General features: G+C 42.8%; 1 protein-coding gene across 1 annotated transcript in view; it reads left to right on the top strand.

The window, feature by feature from the left end:
• Positions 1-224: 224 nt before the first annotated feature.
• The window catches only part of Tada2a (transcriptional adaptor 2A), a 48,592-nt gene continuing 33,620 nt past the window's right edge, over positions 225-15,196 (top strand). Inside the window, exons 1-4 of the mRNA XM_027426416.2 lie at positions 225-369; positions 2,403-2,518; positions 8,470-8,576; positions 10,330-10,389. Coding sequence (XP_027282217.1) covers positions 2,494-2,518; positions 8,470-8,576; positions 10,330-10,389 — 192 coding nt within the window. The 5' untranslated portion in view covers positions 225-369; positions 2,403-2,493. The remainder of the gene's footprint in view (positions 370-2,402; positions 2,519-8,469; positions 8,577-10,329; positions 10,390-15,196) is intronic.

Here is a 15,196-nt window from a genome sequence, read left to right as displayed (position 1 = left end):
AGTTTCCTCGCTTGCAACAGGACTGGAGTGGGATTGTTATGAGAAAATCCAGATTGAACCAGGCGGGACCACCTTAGAGCACCGCACCGGGACTCCTGTGGCGACAGGAAAAGTGACAGCAGATCAGACTCCAGGGCCTGCTGGCGAGCGGGAAAGCATCATTCGCCCCATCCCGGGGCAGCGCCACCGGGACCCGCCCGCCCGTGGCCGGGGTGGAGGCGGGACAGACGCGGCGTGCTCGCAACGGCGTGGTCCGGGGCCGCGCACGTGATTCGGGGCCGCGCACGCAGGCCGGGGCGCGCACGTGGAGAACTTGGACGGCGCGCGCAGCGGGAGGCTCTTGGGCGCCGAGGCGCTAGACCTGGCGAGGTGAGGAGCGGGCCGGGCGGCGGAGCGAGGGCACGCGGGGTCACGAGGTGCGGGCTGCCGCGGCGGGGCCACGCGGCGGGCGAGGCGGGTGCGGCCCGCCGGTCCCCAGCCCCTCCCCCCTCCCGCTCCTGAGCGGCTGGCGGTGCGGCACCTCAGTGTCCCCGGCTGCGCGGTGGAGCGCGGCCCCGGCCCACCTGATCCGCCGAACCCCACGTGGGTCTCGGCGAGCCAGTGTTGAGCAGCGTCTGCGAGCCGAGGCGCTAGTACAATGACTTGCCCAAGGCCATACGGCTGTAAGGATGCTGTCTGCACAACCGCCAAGCCCGCAACTCCGGGAGCCTGCCCCTCGGTCCCTTCCTTCCTTCCTCTAGTAATTAATCTGAATGTAGCCCGATTCTCAAGGATGTTAGTATCACTGCGTGGGCTTTTTAAGAAAGGAGAAGAAAGATTTTTGCTTTCCGCAGCATTGTGCTTTGTGACGTGGAGTGTTTGCCAGAGAGTATTCTAGCATCCTTTACAGTGTAAGCTTCTATTGATAGGGCCCCGCTGTTCACCAGCCTGTAAACGTGGTGCCAATGCCCCAGAAAGCGCTTCCTTTCCTTGGAAAAAATGGCCTGTTCCAGGAGATTGTTAGGATTCCAAGATTTATTCCACATACAGTGATACCATTTATTTCCAGCCATATGGATGTTGGCTTGCTGTTTTATTCCTGGATGTATACTATTCCTTTGTTAAATTCATTTTTTTTTCTGGGTGGTTGTGGAGCACGCCTTTAATCCCAGTACTCGGGAGGAAGAGGCAATCGGACCTTTGAGTTCATGGCCAGCCTCGTCTAGACAGGACAGCCAGAGCTACACAGAGGAAACCTGCCTCAAATTTGTTGTTTCTTGTTGGTTTTTTTCGAGACAGGGTTTCTCTGTGTAACATCCCTGGCTGTCCTGGATCTCTCTTTGTAGACCAGGCTGGACTGGAACTCAAGAGATCTGCCTGCCTCTGCCTCCCAAGTCCCGGGATTAAGTGAATGCACCACCATTACCTGATTTGGGTAGAATTTCATGGTCTCCAGTAATAAAACTCAGGTTAAAATTTATTTTTTGAGACAGGGTCTCACTATGTAATGATGGCCATCCCAGAATCCCACTATGTAGACTAGGCTGGTCTTGAACTCACAGAGACCTGTTGCCTTCTGCCTACTGGGATTTTTATATACCACCACACCAGCAAGTTGCAGAGTTTGTAAGAAGGATGTACTTTAAATTCTGTGAACATGGAGGTCTGAGTGTTGTGATTTGGCTACCCCACCATTTGCCGTCAGTTCACCAAAGTAAATCCAGCCTAAGGGAATGGATACTTGGCAGAGAAAGCAAAGAATTGTTTATTAGAAATTCATAAGCCGAGCGTTGGTGGCCCACGCCTTTAATCCCAGCACTTGGGAGGCAGAGGCAGGTGGATCTCTGTGAGGCCAGCCTGGTCTCCAGAGCGAGTGCCACCATAGGCTCCAAAGCAAAAAAAAAAAGAAGAAGAAGAAATTCACAGCATTTGCTGGTTGTGGTGGAACATACCTTTGACCCCTGACCTGGGGAGCTAAGGCAGGCTCCCTAGTTGGATGCCAGCCTGGACTACCATAGTGAGTCTGCTTCAAAAGCAAGGCTACGCTATATAGATAGCTGAGTATACATTTAATGCTCACAACTTTGAGGTTGAGCTTGTTGCATCAGACCCCTTTTATACAAAGGACAGTCAGGTATGTAGAGGAAGAGCAGGTCCCCCAGCATCATAAACTCCTGGCATGACAGGGTTGAAGGTGCTACTTGTAATAGACCTTTGAATGCTTTTCTTTCCTTTGGTTTTTCGACACAGGGTTTCTTTGTGTAATAGCCCTAGCTGTCCTGGAACTAGCTCTGTAGACCAGGTTGGCCTGGAACTCACAGATATCCACCTGCCTCTGCTTCCCGAGTGCTTGGATTAAAGGACCACCACTGTCCTACTTTGAATGGTTTTCTGATCCATGTGGCTCTTCTGTTTGTTCTTAGGGGATCGTTAATTTTTGGCCACTTCTGAAGTCTTGAAGAAGCTCCCTATCAAGGAAGATCAGGAATAACAGCCCTCACTGTCAGTTAGAGAATGGACCGTTTGGGTTCCTTTAGCAGTAAGTACCATGGAGCAAGTCTCAAGTGAAGATGAATAGCAAACTAAAGTAGAAGTTGATCATGGAAGCAACGCCTTTGAAGTTGATTGATAATGCCTGAAAGAATTAATGTCATGTAAAAGTAAAATCAGCCAGTACCTTTTGGTTGCCTACTGAAGATAACACAAATGTATCTATCACCTCAAGTCTTAGAATAAAACCAGGCTGAGTGAACCAGCCACCGTGTGATTGATCTGTATTTAAAACACTTTTATTTTTGAGCCCAGGGCCTCATGTAGCTGGGCTGGCCTGGAACTGGCTTCATAGCTAAGGAAGACCTTGACCTACTTATTTTCCCAAGTGCTGAGAATTCAGACATGTGCCACCATTAGATTTTGAAGAAATAGAAATCACAAAATTAGGTTACACACACTTGTGCATACACGGACACACACACAAGTGCAGTCACAAAGTAGATCATTAGTAACCCAGTAAGAACCAGAAATGTATTTTTCAGGTTTTGTTTCTTTGCATTTTCTTAAAGGCCTTCTGCATTTTCTCTACATTTATTTAGAAAAGAAGAATCTTTGGACATATCTACTTCTACATTTTCAGTTCAACAGTGCTCCAAGTATAAACTGAAACTATCCATACCGTTTGGTTTGGTTTTGGTTTTTTGAGACAGGGTTTCTCTGTGTAACAGTGTTGGCTATCCTGGAACTCAAGAGAGGTCCTCCTGCCTCTGTCTCTCAAAGGCTGGGATTAAAGTACCACTACCAAGTTTACTCCCATCTTGTTTTGTTTTGTTTTGTTTTGCTTCAAGACATGGTTTCTCTGTGGCTTTGGAGGCTGTCCTGGAACTAGCTCTTGTAGAACAGGCTGGCCTCAAACTCAGAGATCCATCTACCTCTGCCTCCTGAGTGCTGGGATTAAAGGCATGTGCCACCACTACCCAGTTTACTCCCATCTTTTAAAACAGAATTGTTAAGGCATGTTGTGATGACACAGAGCAAGCTCCAAGGCTACACACAGGGAAACCCTGCCTCAAAAAACAAAATGAAAAGAATTTCAGGTGCTTGAGTGATGGTTCAGTGGTTAAGGTTATTGGCTGGTCTTCCAGAGGTCCTAAGTTTGACCACCAGCAACAACTGAGGGCTCACAACTGTCTGCAACTCCAGTCCTAGAGGAGCTGACACCTTCTGGTCTCCACAGGTACTGCATGTACATGGTGCAGAGACATTCATGCAGCTAAAACACCCATACACATAAAATAAAAATGAAGATTTAAAAAAAAAACAACAATTTCAGACTTTTTCTCTCTAGATTTGCAAATATTTTCTTCCAGTTTACTTGCTTTTTCAGCTTTATAGTTTTTGTTTTGTAAAGATGTGTTTGTTTGTGTGTGTGTGTGTGTTCACTTCTGTGAGTTTATGTGCACTATGTGTTTACAGGACCCATGAAGACCAGAAAAGGGTTTGGGATCACCTGGAACTGGAGTTACAGATGTATGGGTACTGGGTACAGAACCTAAGTCTTCTGCAAGAGCAATAAACTCTCTTAAGCACTGAGCCATATTTCTAGCCCTGTTTATAAATTTTCTTTCTTATTTTATGTGTATGGATGTTTTGCCTGCATGTATGTCTGTGCACCACATGTGTGCCTGATGCCTTCAGAGGCTAAAAAAGGAAGTTACAGATGGTTGTGAGTTGCCATATGGATGCTGGGAATTGAACCCTGGTCCTCTGCAAGAACAGTCAGTGCTGTTAACTGCTGAACCATTTCTCCAGCACCAAAGATTTATTTAATTTTTAATCATGTGTATCTGTGTGGGAATATGTACATGTGAGTGCAGGTGCCTGAGGAGGCCAGAAGGTGTCAGGATCCCCTGGCACTGATGTTGCAACTGTTGTGAGCCGTGCAGTGTGTTTGGTTGCTTGGTGGGAACCAAACTTGAGTCCTCCAGAAGAACATGATAGGCTCTGAACCACTGAGCCTTCTCTCCAGCCCATTTAGAGTGTTTTTTTTTTTCTTTTTGCTTTAGTCACATTTTAAAACTATTTCCTCAGAATTTTTTTTTATTTTATTGTTTTTAATTACGTGTGTTGGAATATACGTATGAGTGCAGATACCCATGGAGGTCTAGAAGAAATATCAGCCCCTGCAGCTGGAATTACAGGTGGTTGTGAGTTATGTAACACAGGTATGCTCATGTTACATAATTCCTTCTTGCCCACTGGAATATACACAAAGTAGATAAATAAATATAATCATAAAATAAACCTTCAAAACCCTAGATCTGTCCTTTGTGCATTCAATAATTTTAGTTTTAAGAAAATACATGGAGAGGGAGAAATGTAAAATGTACATATCAAAGATACTGAGAAGTAAAATGATGATATCATAAGTGCATATATGGCCATACTGAGAAGTAAAATGATGATATCATAAGTGCATATATGGCCATTATTTGGGCACTGTTAAGATTAGTTCTCAACCTTTTAGACCCAGTTATTAGTTTTTTTAAACAAACTTTTTAAAAAATGTTTTATTTATTATGTATACAACATTCTGCTTCCGTGTATATCTGCACACCAGAAGAGGGCACCAGATCTCATAATAGATGGTTGTGAGCCACCATGTGGTTGCTGGGAATTGAACTCAGGACCTCTGGAAGAGCGAGCAGTCAGTGCTCTTAAACTCTGAGCCATCTCTCCAGCCCAACCCAGTTATTTTTTGTTATTTTTCAAGTCTATTAATTGAAAATGGAATATGTAGATACATGTTTTCAAGAATAAAAATGATTCCATAGTAAAAGGAGTAGTCTGCAATGAAATAATATAATTTATAGTAAACTAGCATGATTACACCCAGGTGTGATGGCACATGTTTGTAATCCCAGCACTTGGGTGCTGAGGGCAGGATTGTCTCCAGTTCAGGGGACAGCCTGAGTTACAGTAAAACCTTGTCTCAAAAAAAATGGGTTTGGAAGGATGGGGGCAGGACATAAAAGCAGAAAGAGACATGATGACTTAAGCATTCAACTGCTGAGACCCAGAGGTTGAATCACTGCATCTTACCATGAGAAATTGAGGATGATTCAGGCTGTTAGTGACTAAGAAATGCTGCAAGTCTTAGTAATCCATGGTCAAGTTTCAGCAAAACAGAATACAGCCTCCTCTTGACTTGTGTATACTTGTCATACTAGAGGATTCAGTCTAAACTGTCAATATTTTTTCTTTGAGACAGGGTCTCACTAAGTAGCTCTAGCTGGTGTGGATCTCATAAAGATCTGCCTGCTTGTCTCCTGAATGCTGGGATTAAAGGCGTGGATCACCACCACCTACACCCACACCCACACCACCCACCCACCCAGCTGTCAGAAATATCTTAGTTGGGGCTAGGACTATAGCCCAGTGGTTGCTGCTGCATGCCTGTCTGACTAGCATGTACAACGTCCCAGGTCAGATTCCCAACACTAGCAAAACCATAAATATTTTTTTACATATGAAATAGTAATGGGTTCTAGGCCATGTAATTGGGAGATTTAGTTTTCTATCTAGTTGATTTGTTTTTGTTTTTGGGACAGGGTTTCTCTGTGTAGCCTTGCCTGTCCTGTCCTGGAACTCACTTTGTAGACCAGGCTGGCCTGGAACTCACAGATCTGTCTGCCTCTGCCTCCCTAGTGCTGGGATTAAAGGCATGCACCACTGCTGCTGGGCTTTCTAGTTGAATTTTTAATGAGATAATTGAAACTTGCTAAGGACTTCAGTCAAGGCTTTTTGTTGGTTTGCTTCCCCCTCTCCCCCAGCTGTGTAGGAAGGAGTATCCTGAGTACTTCAGAAGACCTAGAATCCCAGTTCCTGTCTACAAAATGTTATTAGTGCATCCTAGTCATTACAGCATCAAAAGCCTACCTTTTTTTGTTTAGATTTTCAAAATGTTTTCCTAAGGTGTGGCAGAGAACCATGAGGTTAGCTAATTGATGCAGTGAACTGTTAAAATAGGAAAGGGTCAGCAAGATGGCTCAAGCCTGAGGACTTGAGTTCAATCCCTGGTTACATGGTGGAAGAAGAGAACTGACTCTCAAGTCTCCTGCCCTCCATATGCTCTTGCACATGTACATACATACATACATACATACACACACACACACACACACACACACACACACACACACACACTAAAATGTAAGACAAAAATGTTAAGAGAGTTTCTATGGTGATGACTTGGGAATGACTTGGGTCTAGGAGTCCAGGGGCACCCTCAACAATGTAGAGCCTGTCCCTTAAAAATAAAAAGCTGGGCATTGGTGGTACACGCCTTTAATCCCAGCACTCAGGAGGCAGAGGCAGGTGGATCTCTGAGTTCGAGGCCAGCCTTGTCTATAGAGTGAGTTCTAGGACAACCTCCAAAGCAATGTAGATATTTTATTTTACAAGCAAGAATTCAGGAAATGCTGATTTGGTAAAGATTGACATCTGGGGTTGGAGAGATGGCTTGTCACTTAAGGTGTTCTGCTCCTGTGGTGGCTGGAGTTTAGTTCCCAGCAAGCATATCAGGTGGCCCACAGCTGTCTGTAACTCCAGCTCCGGGACTTGACCCCTGGCCTCCATGAGCAACACACATATCACACACACACACACACACACACACACACACACACACACACACACACACACACACACACTTTTTTAAAATGACATCTAGCACCTTTTATTTTATTTTTTCACCAGAAGTAGTGGATGGCGAATGCCTGTAATCCCTCTACTTTGGAGGCAGAAGCAGGAAGATCAGGAGTTGAAGGTCATAATGGATGGAGAACAGCCTGGGCTACATGAGACCCTGTCTCAAAAACAACAAAAGGAAAAGCTTCTGGAAATACTTTTGGGGGGGGGTGGGCAAAGTTTATCTGTGTAGCCCTGACTGTCCTGGAACTTAATCTGCAGACCAGGATGGCCTAGAACTCACAGAAATCCTCCTGCCTCTACCCCCTAATTGTTGGGATTAAAGGTGTGCACTACCACTGCCCAGCAGTGGAGTACATTTCTTTATCTTGTCATTTTCCGCCCTGTCTTCATTTCAAAGCAAATGGACTTTGGAGGAAGGGATGGTGCCTTGAAGGGTATTTTAGCTTTAAGGAAGAAGATGCTGTCATAAGAGATCCTGCCTCATCTCCCTTCTAAGGCCTTTGTTCCACATTCCTGTGGGTAATCACAGAGAGTAGTCAGTAGTCCTGACTCCAGAGAGACAGGATTTGGGGCAACCTGCAACGTGCATACCTGAGGTTTTAGGGCTTTGGAAAGTTTATATTGTGCCCTTTGCCTTTATAGTTCAGAGACCTACTGGTTTCACCAGAACAAGAGCAGGTCTGCAATGTTTTGTGTTTTCCTGGATAGAAGTCTCAGCCTAAACACAAAGCTTAAATCCCCAATAGGAATTTCCCCGACTTAAGAAAAAAAAAATGAAGCCAGGCATTTAATCCTAACACTCAGAAGGCAAAGGCAAGTAGAGTGAGTTTGAGGCCAGCCTAGTCCACAGAGTGCCTCCAGGAACGGCTCCAAACAAACAAAATAATTAAAACTTGCAGAGAAGTTGAAAGAACAGGCAGTGGTGGCTACTTGCACACTGCTGCCTATGGAGCAATTGTTAGCATTCTGTCTGGTTTGCTTTGTATATGTGTGCTGTGTAGGGAATGTGCCCATTTTTCTTTTCCTTGTGGCAAAGTGGGCTTTGTAAAACTTTAAAAGTTCTGTTAAGTTTCTCTGCCTCCACCCTCTCTGCCTCCATGTTTGAACCAGTAGGTGCACTGGAGGAAGGAACACGTTGCCATGTAACAGAAGGAGAGTGCTTTTGTTTATATGTGAAACAAGTTTGTCAACACAGTCAGGGTCTCCGGCCATTTGCAGAGTTTCATCATTTGCACTTAATGGTATTCAAAGGTTTTAAACTTGTGTTTGTTTTCTGTGTTCTAGATGATCCATCTGATAAGCCCCCTTGCAGAGGCTGCTCCTCCTACCTCATGGAACCTTACATTAAGTGTGCTGAATGCGGGCCTCCTCCTTTCTTCCTGTGTTTGCAGGTAACTCCCTGAGGAGAGGGTGTCTCTCTTGGTGTGTTTTGTGGTTGCAGTAACTTGAGGTAGCTTAGGACCACACTGCTTGAGCTCTCTTCCTGCAAGTGGTCCTCCCTCTTAAACTTTACCAGGAAGTTCAGAAACAGCAGATGGAGGAGACAGACCATCCATCTGTCTGTTCTGTAGAACGTCTCAACTTAATGCTTATCACTTTTCCTGAGTAAATTTAAAGTATTTAGATTATAAGGATCAGAAGTGACAGGTTGTTCCTTTTGATCTCACTGTTTATTAGTTTGTTAGAGTGATCTTTATATAGATGACAAGGGAACAAACTATTTTGTGGGTTATATTAGGGGTAATACTGACTATAAGTGTGCCAGTTACTATTTTGAGTACCTCACTTGAATCAGCCCCTAATCCATCACTACAGTGCTCTGAAATGAATAAATAAATATATGCATTTTACAGATGAAACTCAGCCAAAGAAAGCCTAAATAATTTGCTTGTTGAGAATGTCAGGTCTTATGTAATCTAAGACATTTGATTATAAGAAATATTCCAGCGATGGCAGAAATGGTTCAGGGGATAAATTGTTTGCTGTGAAAGTATGAGGACCTGAGTTTGAATCGCCAGCATCCATTAAAACCTGGGCATGGTAGCATTTGCCTGTAACCCCATAGTGGGAAGGGAGTAGAAATAGGAGGATCCTAAGGATTTGTTAGTTAGCCAGACTAGCTGAAACAACAAGCTCTAGGTTTAGTGAGAGATCCTATCTTGGGAAGTAAAGGGGAAAGCCATAGAGGAAGACCCAGTGATGGCATCCATAAGGGTATGCATAGGCCAGTTCACCTACAAACACAATCATACACACACACACACACACACACACACACACACACACAGCATTCCAGTTTTAGATGTGTTAAAATGTAAAAAGTGACTGATAAAAGTTGTGATACACCTTGAATTATAAGATTATATACTGGGCTTGGGGTGCATTTTGAGAGGATGAATAGCAGGAAGGAAGACTAAGCCAGCCTGGGCTACATAGCAAAATTCTTTTTAGCATACAAAAGCAAGAGAAGACTTCCCCCTCAAAAAAAAAAAAAAAAAAAAAAAAACCTACAACTCATAAGACTGAAGTATTCTAGGCTGGTAGTGGCAGTGAATGCTTGTAGCTTTAGAACTTTGGAGGTGGAGAGGCAGGAAGATCAGGTATTCAAGGCCAGCTTGGACTACATAGGGAGATTAAGACTAACCTGAACTACATGAGATCCTGTCTCAAATTTTCAAAAGTAAAAGTACAGCACCCTCAAGCCATTTTTTGTCTTTTTTTTTAGTTTATTTATTATTTTTGGTGTTTTGAGATGGTCTCTCCACATAGCCTTGACTTTCTTGGAACTATGAAGACCAAGTTGGCCTCCAACTTGTAGAGATTCACCTGCCTCTGCCTCTCAAGTGCTAGAATTAAAGGTGTGCATCACCAAACCTGGCTTTTATTTTATTTTTTAAAGATGTGGTGGCTAAGATGTGGTCACATGTAGTCTAACTTGCCTTGAACTTGCTATGTAGCTCAGAGAGAATGACCTTGAACTTGATCCTCCTAGCTCCACCTCCCAAATGCTGGGGTTGAGTCCAGCACTTTGTGTATGTGTGGCAAGTACTCTACCAGCTAAGCTTCATTCCCAGCCCTAAGAAAGTTTTTTTGTTTTATTTTTTTTTAATGTAGCTTTGGTAATTTAACTTTTTTTCTTCACAGTGTTTCACTCGAGGATTTGAGTACAAGAAACATCAGAGTGATCATACTTACGAGATAATGGTAATGAAGATGTTGATGGGAACTAATAACTCATTTTCTTTATCTCCATGTATCTCTGTCCTTTTTCTCTTCTGAATTTGATAATTATCTATAGGCTTTTTAGTTCCTTGCAAACTATTAAGATATTTAAATATAAAAATAGCTTAACATGTATCTACATATGTGGTAGTCTCATAGGGAATGGTACTATTTGGAGATGTGGCCTTGTTGGAGGAATTGTGTCACTGTAGGGGTGGGCTTTGAGGATACCACCCAGTGTCTCAGTTGACTTCCTGTTGCCTGCAAGATACAGCATTCTCAGCTCCAACACCACCTGTGCCTGTACACTGCTATGTTCCCTATTGTGATGATAATGGACTGAACCTCTGAAACTGTAAAAGAGCCACCCCTCAATTAAATGTTTCCTTTACAAGAGTTGCCATGATCTTGGTGTCTCTTCACAGCAATAGAAAACCTAACTAAGACAACATATAACATAAAAATAACTGACAACAGTGTGATGGCTCATGCCTATAATCCCAGCGCTTAGACAGGAGGGTTACCATGAGTTCAAGGCTAGTCAGGGATGTAGTGTGAGACTGTGTAGTGGTTTACATGAGAATGGCCCCAAGTCTTAGGAGCATTTGAATGCTTCATCCCCATTTGGTGGCCATTTGGGAAGTAACTTTACTTTTAGATTGCTGCAACAAAACACTATGACCAAGGCAATTTATACAGGGAAGGGTTAATTTGGGACTTACAGTTCCAGAGGGATAGAAGTCCATCCATCATGGTGGGGTGCATAGCTGTAGGCAGGCAGGCATGGCATAGAAGTAGTAGCTGAGAGCTCACATCCTTATCCACAAACAGGAAACAGAGAGATGGGGGTGACAGGAGACTTTTGAAACCTTACTCGTTTCCCCAGTGACACACTTCTTCCCAACAAAGTCCATACTTCCTAATCCTTCCCAAACAGCCACCAAATATAGACTAAGTATTCAGATATCTGAGACTTACAGGGCCAGTTTTCATTCAAACTACCACAACCTGTTTCTAAAAACAAACAAACAATACTGATATTGGACAGCACACAACTCTATAACTGCAGCTCCAAGGAAACCGATGTTCTCTTCTGGACTCCATAGAAACCTCTGTAGATGGACTTTCTTTTCCATTGCCAACCCCAAGTAGTGATACAGAAACTTATTGATTATGAAAGTTAGGCCTTAAGCTTGTTCTATTAGCTCTTATAACTTAAATTAACCCATTTATATTCATCTTCATTTTTGCCTCCTGGCTTTTTTACCTTTCATCTTGCACCTCCTGCTTCTCTCCATCTGGCTGGTGACTGTGCCCCTCTTTCTTCCCAGAGTTCTGTCTCTGCCCAGAAGTCCCACCTATACCTCCTGCCTAGTTATTGGCCAGTTAGCTTTTTATTAGACCAACCATAGCAATTCATGTTCTCACGGTGTACAAATATCCCACAACTTACCTCACCCATATATGCACAGACACACAGACCCCACAATTAAAAAGAAAATAAATATTTTAAAGAAGACCAAAAAGATAAAGTAAAAAAAATTGAAGAGACAAACTAGTCAATAGGCCAGATAAGACTTGACTCTGATTTGAGTAATGGCATGCCACCTTTAAAGAAAAAAAAAAAAAATGCCATTCTCGAAGCCCAGGCCAGGACTTTAATAAGCCAGTGTGAATAATCAGGTCTCTTGACAGGTATATGTACCTTGTTAAAATAGTTTTGTCTGGAGGCTCAGTAGTAGAGCCCTCTCCTAGTGTGCACCGTGCTTTGGATTTGATCCCTAGCACTTCAGAGGGAAGTTTTCAGGGTACTTAAAGCAAGTTTAGCCCCTGGTACAGTTTTTCTTACAGTACTAATTCCACACTGTAAATTAAATCTTTGGCACTGTATTTTCTACAGTTGCTGTTATAAGTTATAAAAAAAATAAGTGGCTAAAGACAACACAGTTCAATAGGTCAAAAGAGCAGTGGGTTTCCTGGTTTGTGGCAGGTCTTGAGAAGTTGAAATGGAGGTATTTGGCCAGCCTGAGCTTTTATCTTGACACCCCTGAGGGAGAATCTGTTTCTGGGTTCATTCAGGTTATTGGCAGAATTGACTGCCTTGAGATTGAAGGATTGGTGCCTCTGTTTCCTGGTTGGTTGTTGGCTAGAGTTTGTTCTTTGCTTCCAGAGGCTGCCCCCCACCCCCTTTTTTTGCCTTCTCCAAAACCAGTGACAGTGGGAGCCCTTGAGGACTGTTGATGAAGTGCTTGCGCCTCTGACCTCCTGCTTTATCCTGCTTATGCAGTTTCTCCCATTCTTCTGCCTTCCTCTAATACTTAAGAAGGTATTTTTTCGGGGGGGGGGGGCGGCGTTAAATTAATGTGTGTTATGGTTGCATGTATGTTAGTTAGTTCAGCGTGTGTTGCCTGGTACTCCCAGAAGAGGGTGACAAATCTCTTGGACAGTTGTGGGCCACCATATGGATTCTGGGACTTGAACCTAGGTCCTCTGGAAGATAGCCAGTGCTCTTTTTGTTGTTGTTTTTTGTTTTTGTTTTCTTTTGTTTTTCTTTTATAGCCAGTGCTCTTAACCACTGAACCATCTCTTCAGGTCCCCTCTACAACTTTTAAGGATTTGTATGATTTCATTGGGCTCACCTAGATAAACCAGGCTTTTTCTCTACTTTGTTGGTTGTTAGTAATGTTAATTTCATCTGCAGAGTGTTTAATTTTAATTCTATCTAGCAGTACCTAGTGCTTGATTGAATAGTAGACAGAAATCTTCGGAGAAATGTGGAATATGTTTAGAATTTTTCCAATTATGTAGTTCACAGCACATTTATGTGTGTTTCTTAAAAAATTGGAAAGAAATTGGGCATAGTGGTTCACGTTTTCAATCCCAGCATCCAGGTCTTTCTCATTACTGAAAAGAAAGCAACTTAATAAGAGTTTAGGGAGAAAAACTAGTTGCCTTTCCTTACGGTTTAAGTCTTTCCTTTTAAAAAATATTAATTATTATTTTTGCTCTAGTTTTTTTTCTTTTTCTTTTTCTTTTGTTTTTCTTTTTCTTTTCTTTTCTTTTTTTTTTTTTTTTTTTTTTTTTTTTTTTTTTTGACAGGGATTCTCTGTGTGGCCTTGGCTGTCCTAAAACACTTTTGTAGACCAGGCTGGCCTCAAACTCACAACGATCCACCTGCCTCTGCCTCCCGAGTGCTGGAATTAAAGACGTGCCACCACTGCTCAGCTGAGGGCAGTGGCACCCTGATCATTCAGAGCTGGGGCTACAGACAATTGTGAGACATTTGACATGGGTTCTGTAACCAAACTCAGGTCCTAGAAGATCAGCAAGTGTCCCTAATCACTGAATCATTTCTCCAGCCTGCAGTCTCTTTTTTAATTTGAAGGATTTTTTGTTTTGTTTTGTTTTGTTGCTTTTTTGAGTTTTTTGAGACGGAGTCTCATGTAGCTCAGGCTGGCCATAAATTTGCTAGGTAGCCAAAGATGGCCTTGAATCCTAGATCTTCCTGCCCCCACCTCCCAGGGATGACTACATTTTCTTTTAAGTCTCATATTCTCCCTTTTGCCAATTGCATGTTGAATAAAGGTTTGGAAAGGATCAGAGCAGCTTTGGATTTGAGTTTATGTCATCAAAATTAATGTATCTTCAGAAAATTGATTCACTGTTTCCAAATCCACCTAAAATTTCTAGACTCAGATTTTGTTATCTGTTTTATTTTAATTATTTTTATGGTGCAGGGGATTGGATCACATGCTGCTACTCCTGAGCTACATCCTCAGTATCCAAAATTATTCATTTGAGATGGTAAAATAGCCCTTATGAGATAATTATGTAGCTTGGGTAGTTTGTAGTCATGCTCAGCCACCATAGGAAAGCTGACTGACTGTAAGCTCTCTGTAGCTATTCTGATCACTACATCTTCCACATAATGCTAAAAACAGTTTCACTTCAGCCAGGTCCACTCAGTTCTTATTACATCATTCTTTCTCACATGCCCCCCCCCCATACAAACACCTTTCAGGGGTCTGAACTCAAGGGAGCCTCTGGGGAATACTAATACTCTCCACCTTTTATTAGCCAATCTTTCCTGTTTCAACAAGTCTTTCCTTCTATAGAAGTGATGACCAGCTTCTGGTGTTCTACACCTCATGCCTCTAAAATCTTGATCCTTTGCAGCACAAAGCATCTGATAACTTTAAATGGTTTCAGTACTTTTCTTATCTCACAGCACTGTATTTTGGGGAGTTACTCATGCTGTGGTGGGTGGTACATTAATAGAGATTTCTGAATTCTGTAGCTATTTTTGTCTTGTAATTCTTAGGACCTTGAGCAAGAGAAGGCAGCTCCTCTGCCACACCCTTTATGACAATAATTCTTAGGCTTTATTACCTGGAGCTTAGAACTGTAAATTTCCAGGTCCCACAGTTAGAGATTCTGACCCAAGTTTGGATCAAGGATTGAATAACACTAAATTTCAAGAAGAAAGGGGCAGCCTTTTTTCTTTTCTTCTAGGAAGTTTAATGTTATTCCAAAAAGCCTTTTGTTGTTCTTCTGTAGCATAGAAAGATTTTATTATAAGTTGTTGAGTGGTAAATCAGTATTTTGAAACAGTTTTTAGAAACAACACAACTGTTGTCTTAGTTTAGGTTTTTATTGCTGTGAAGAGACACCATGATCATGACAACTCTTATAAAGAAAACATTTAGTTGGGGTGGTAGCTTACAGTTTCAGAGGTTCAGTCCATTATCTTCATGATGGGGAGCATGGTGTCCTGCAGGCAGTAGTAGTA

This window comes from Cricetulus griseus, chromosome 7 (genome assembly GCF_003668045.3).
Source record: "Cricetulus griseus strain 17A/GY chromosome 7, alternate assembly CriGri-PICRH-1.0, whole genome shotgun sequence".
Lineage (NCBI taxonomy): Eukaryota > Metazoa > Chordata > Mammalia > Rodentia > Cricetidae > Cricetulus > Cricetulus griseus.
The sequence above is the reverse complement of the archived record's forward strand: the minus strand, read 5'-3'. Positions and strand labels throughout refer to the sequence as shown.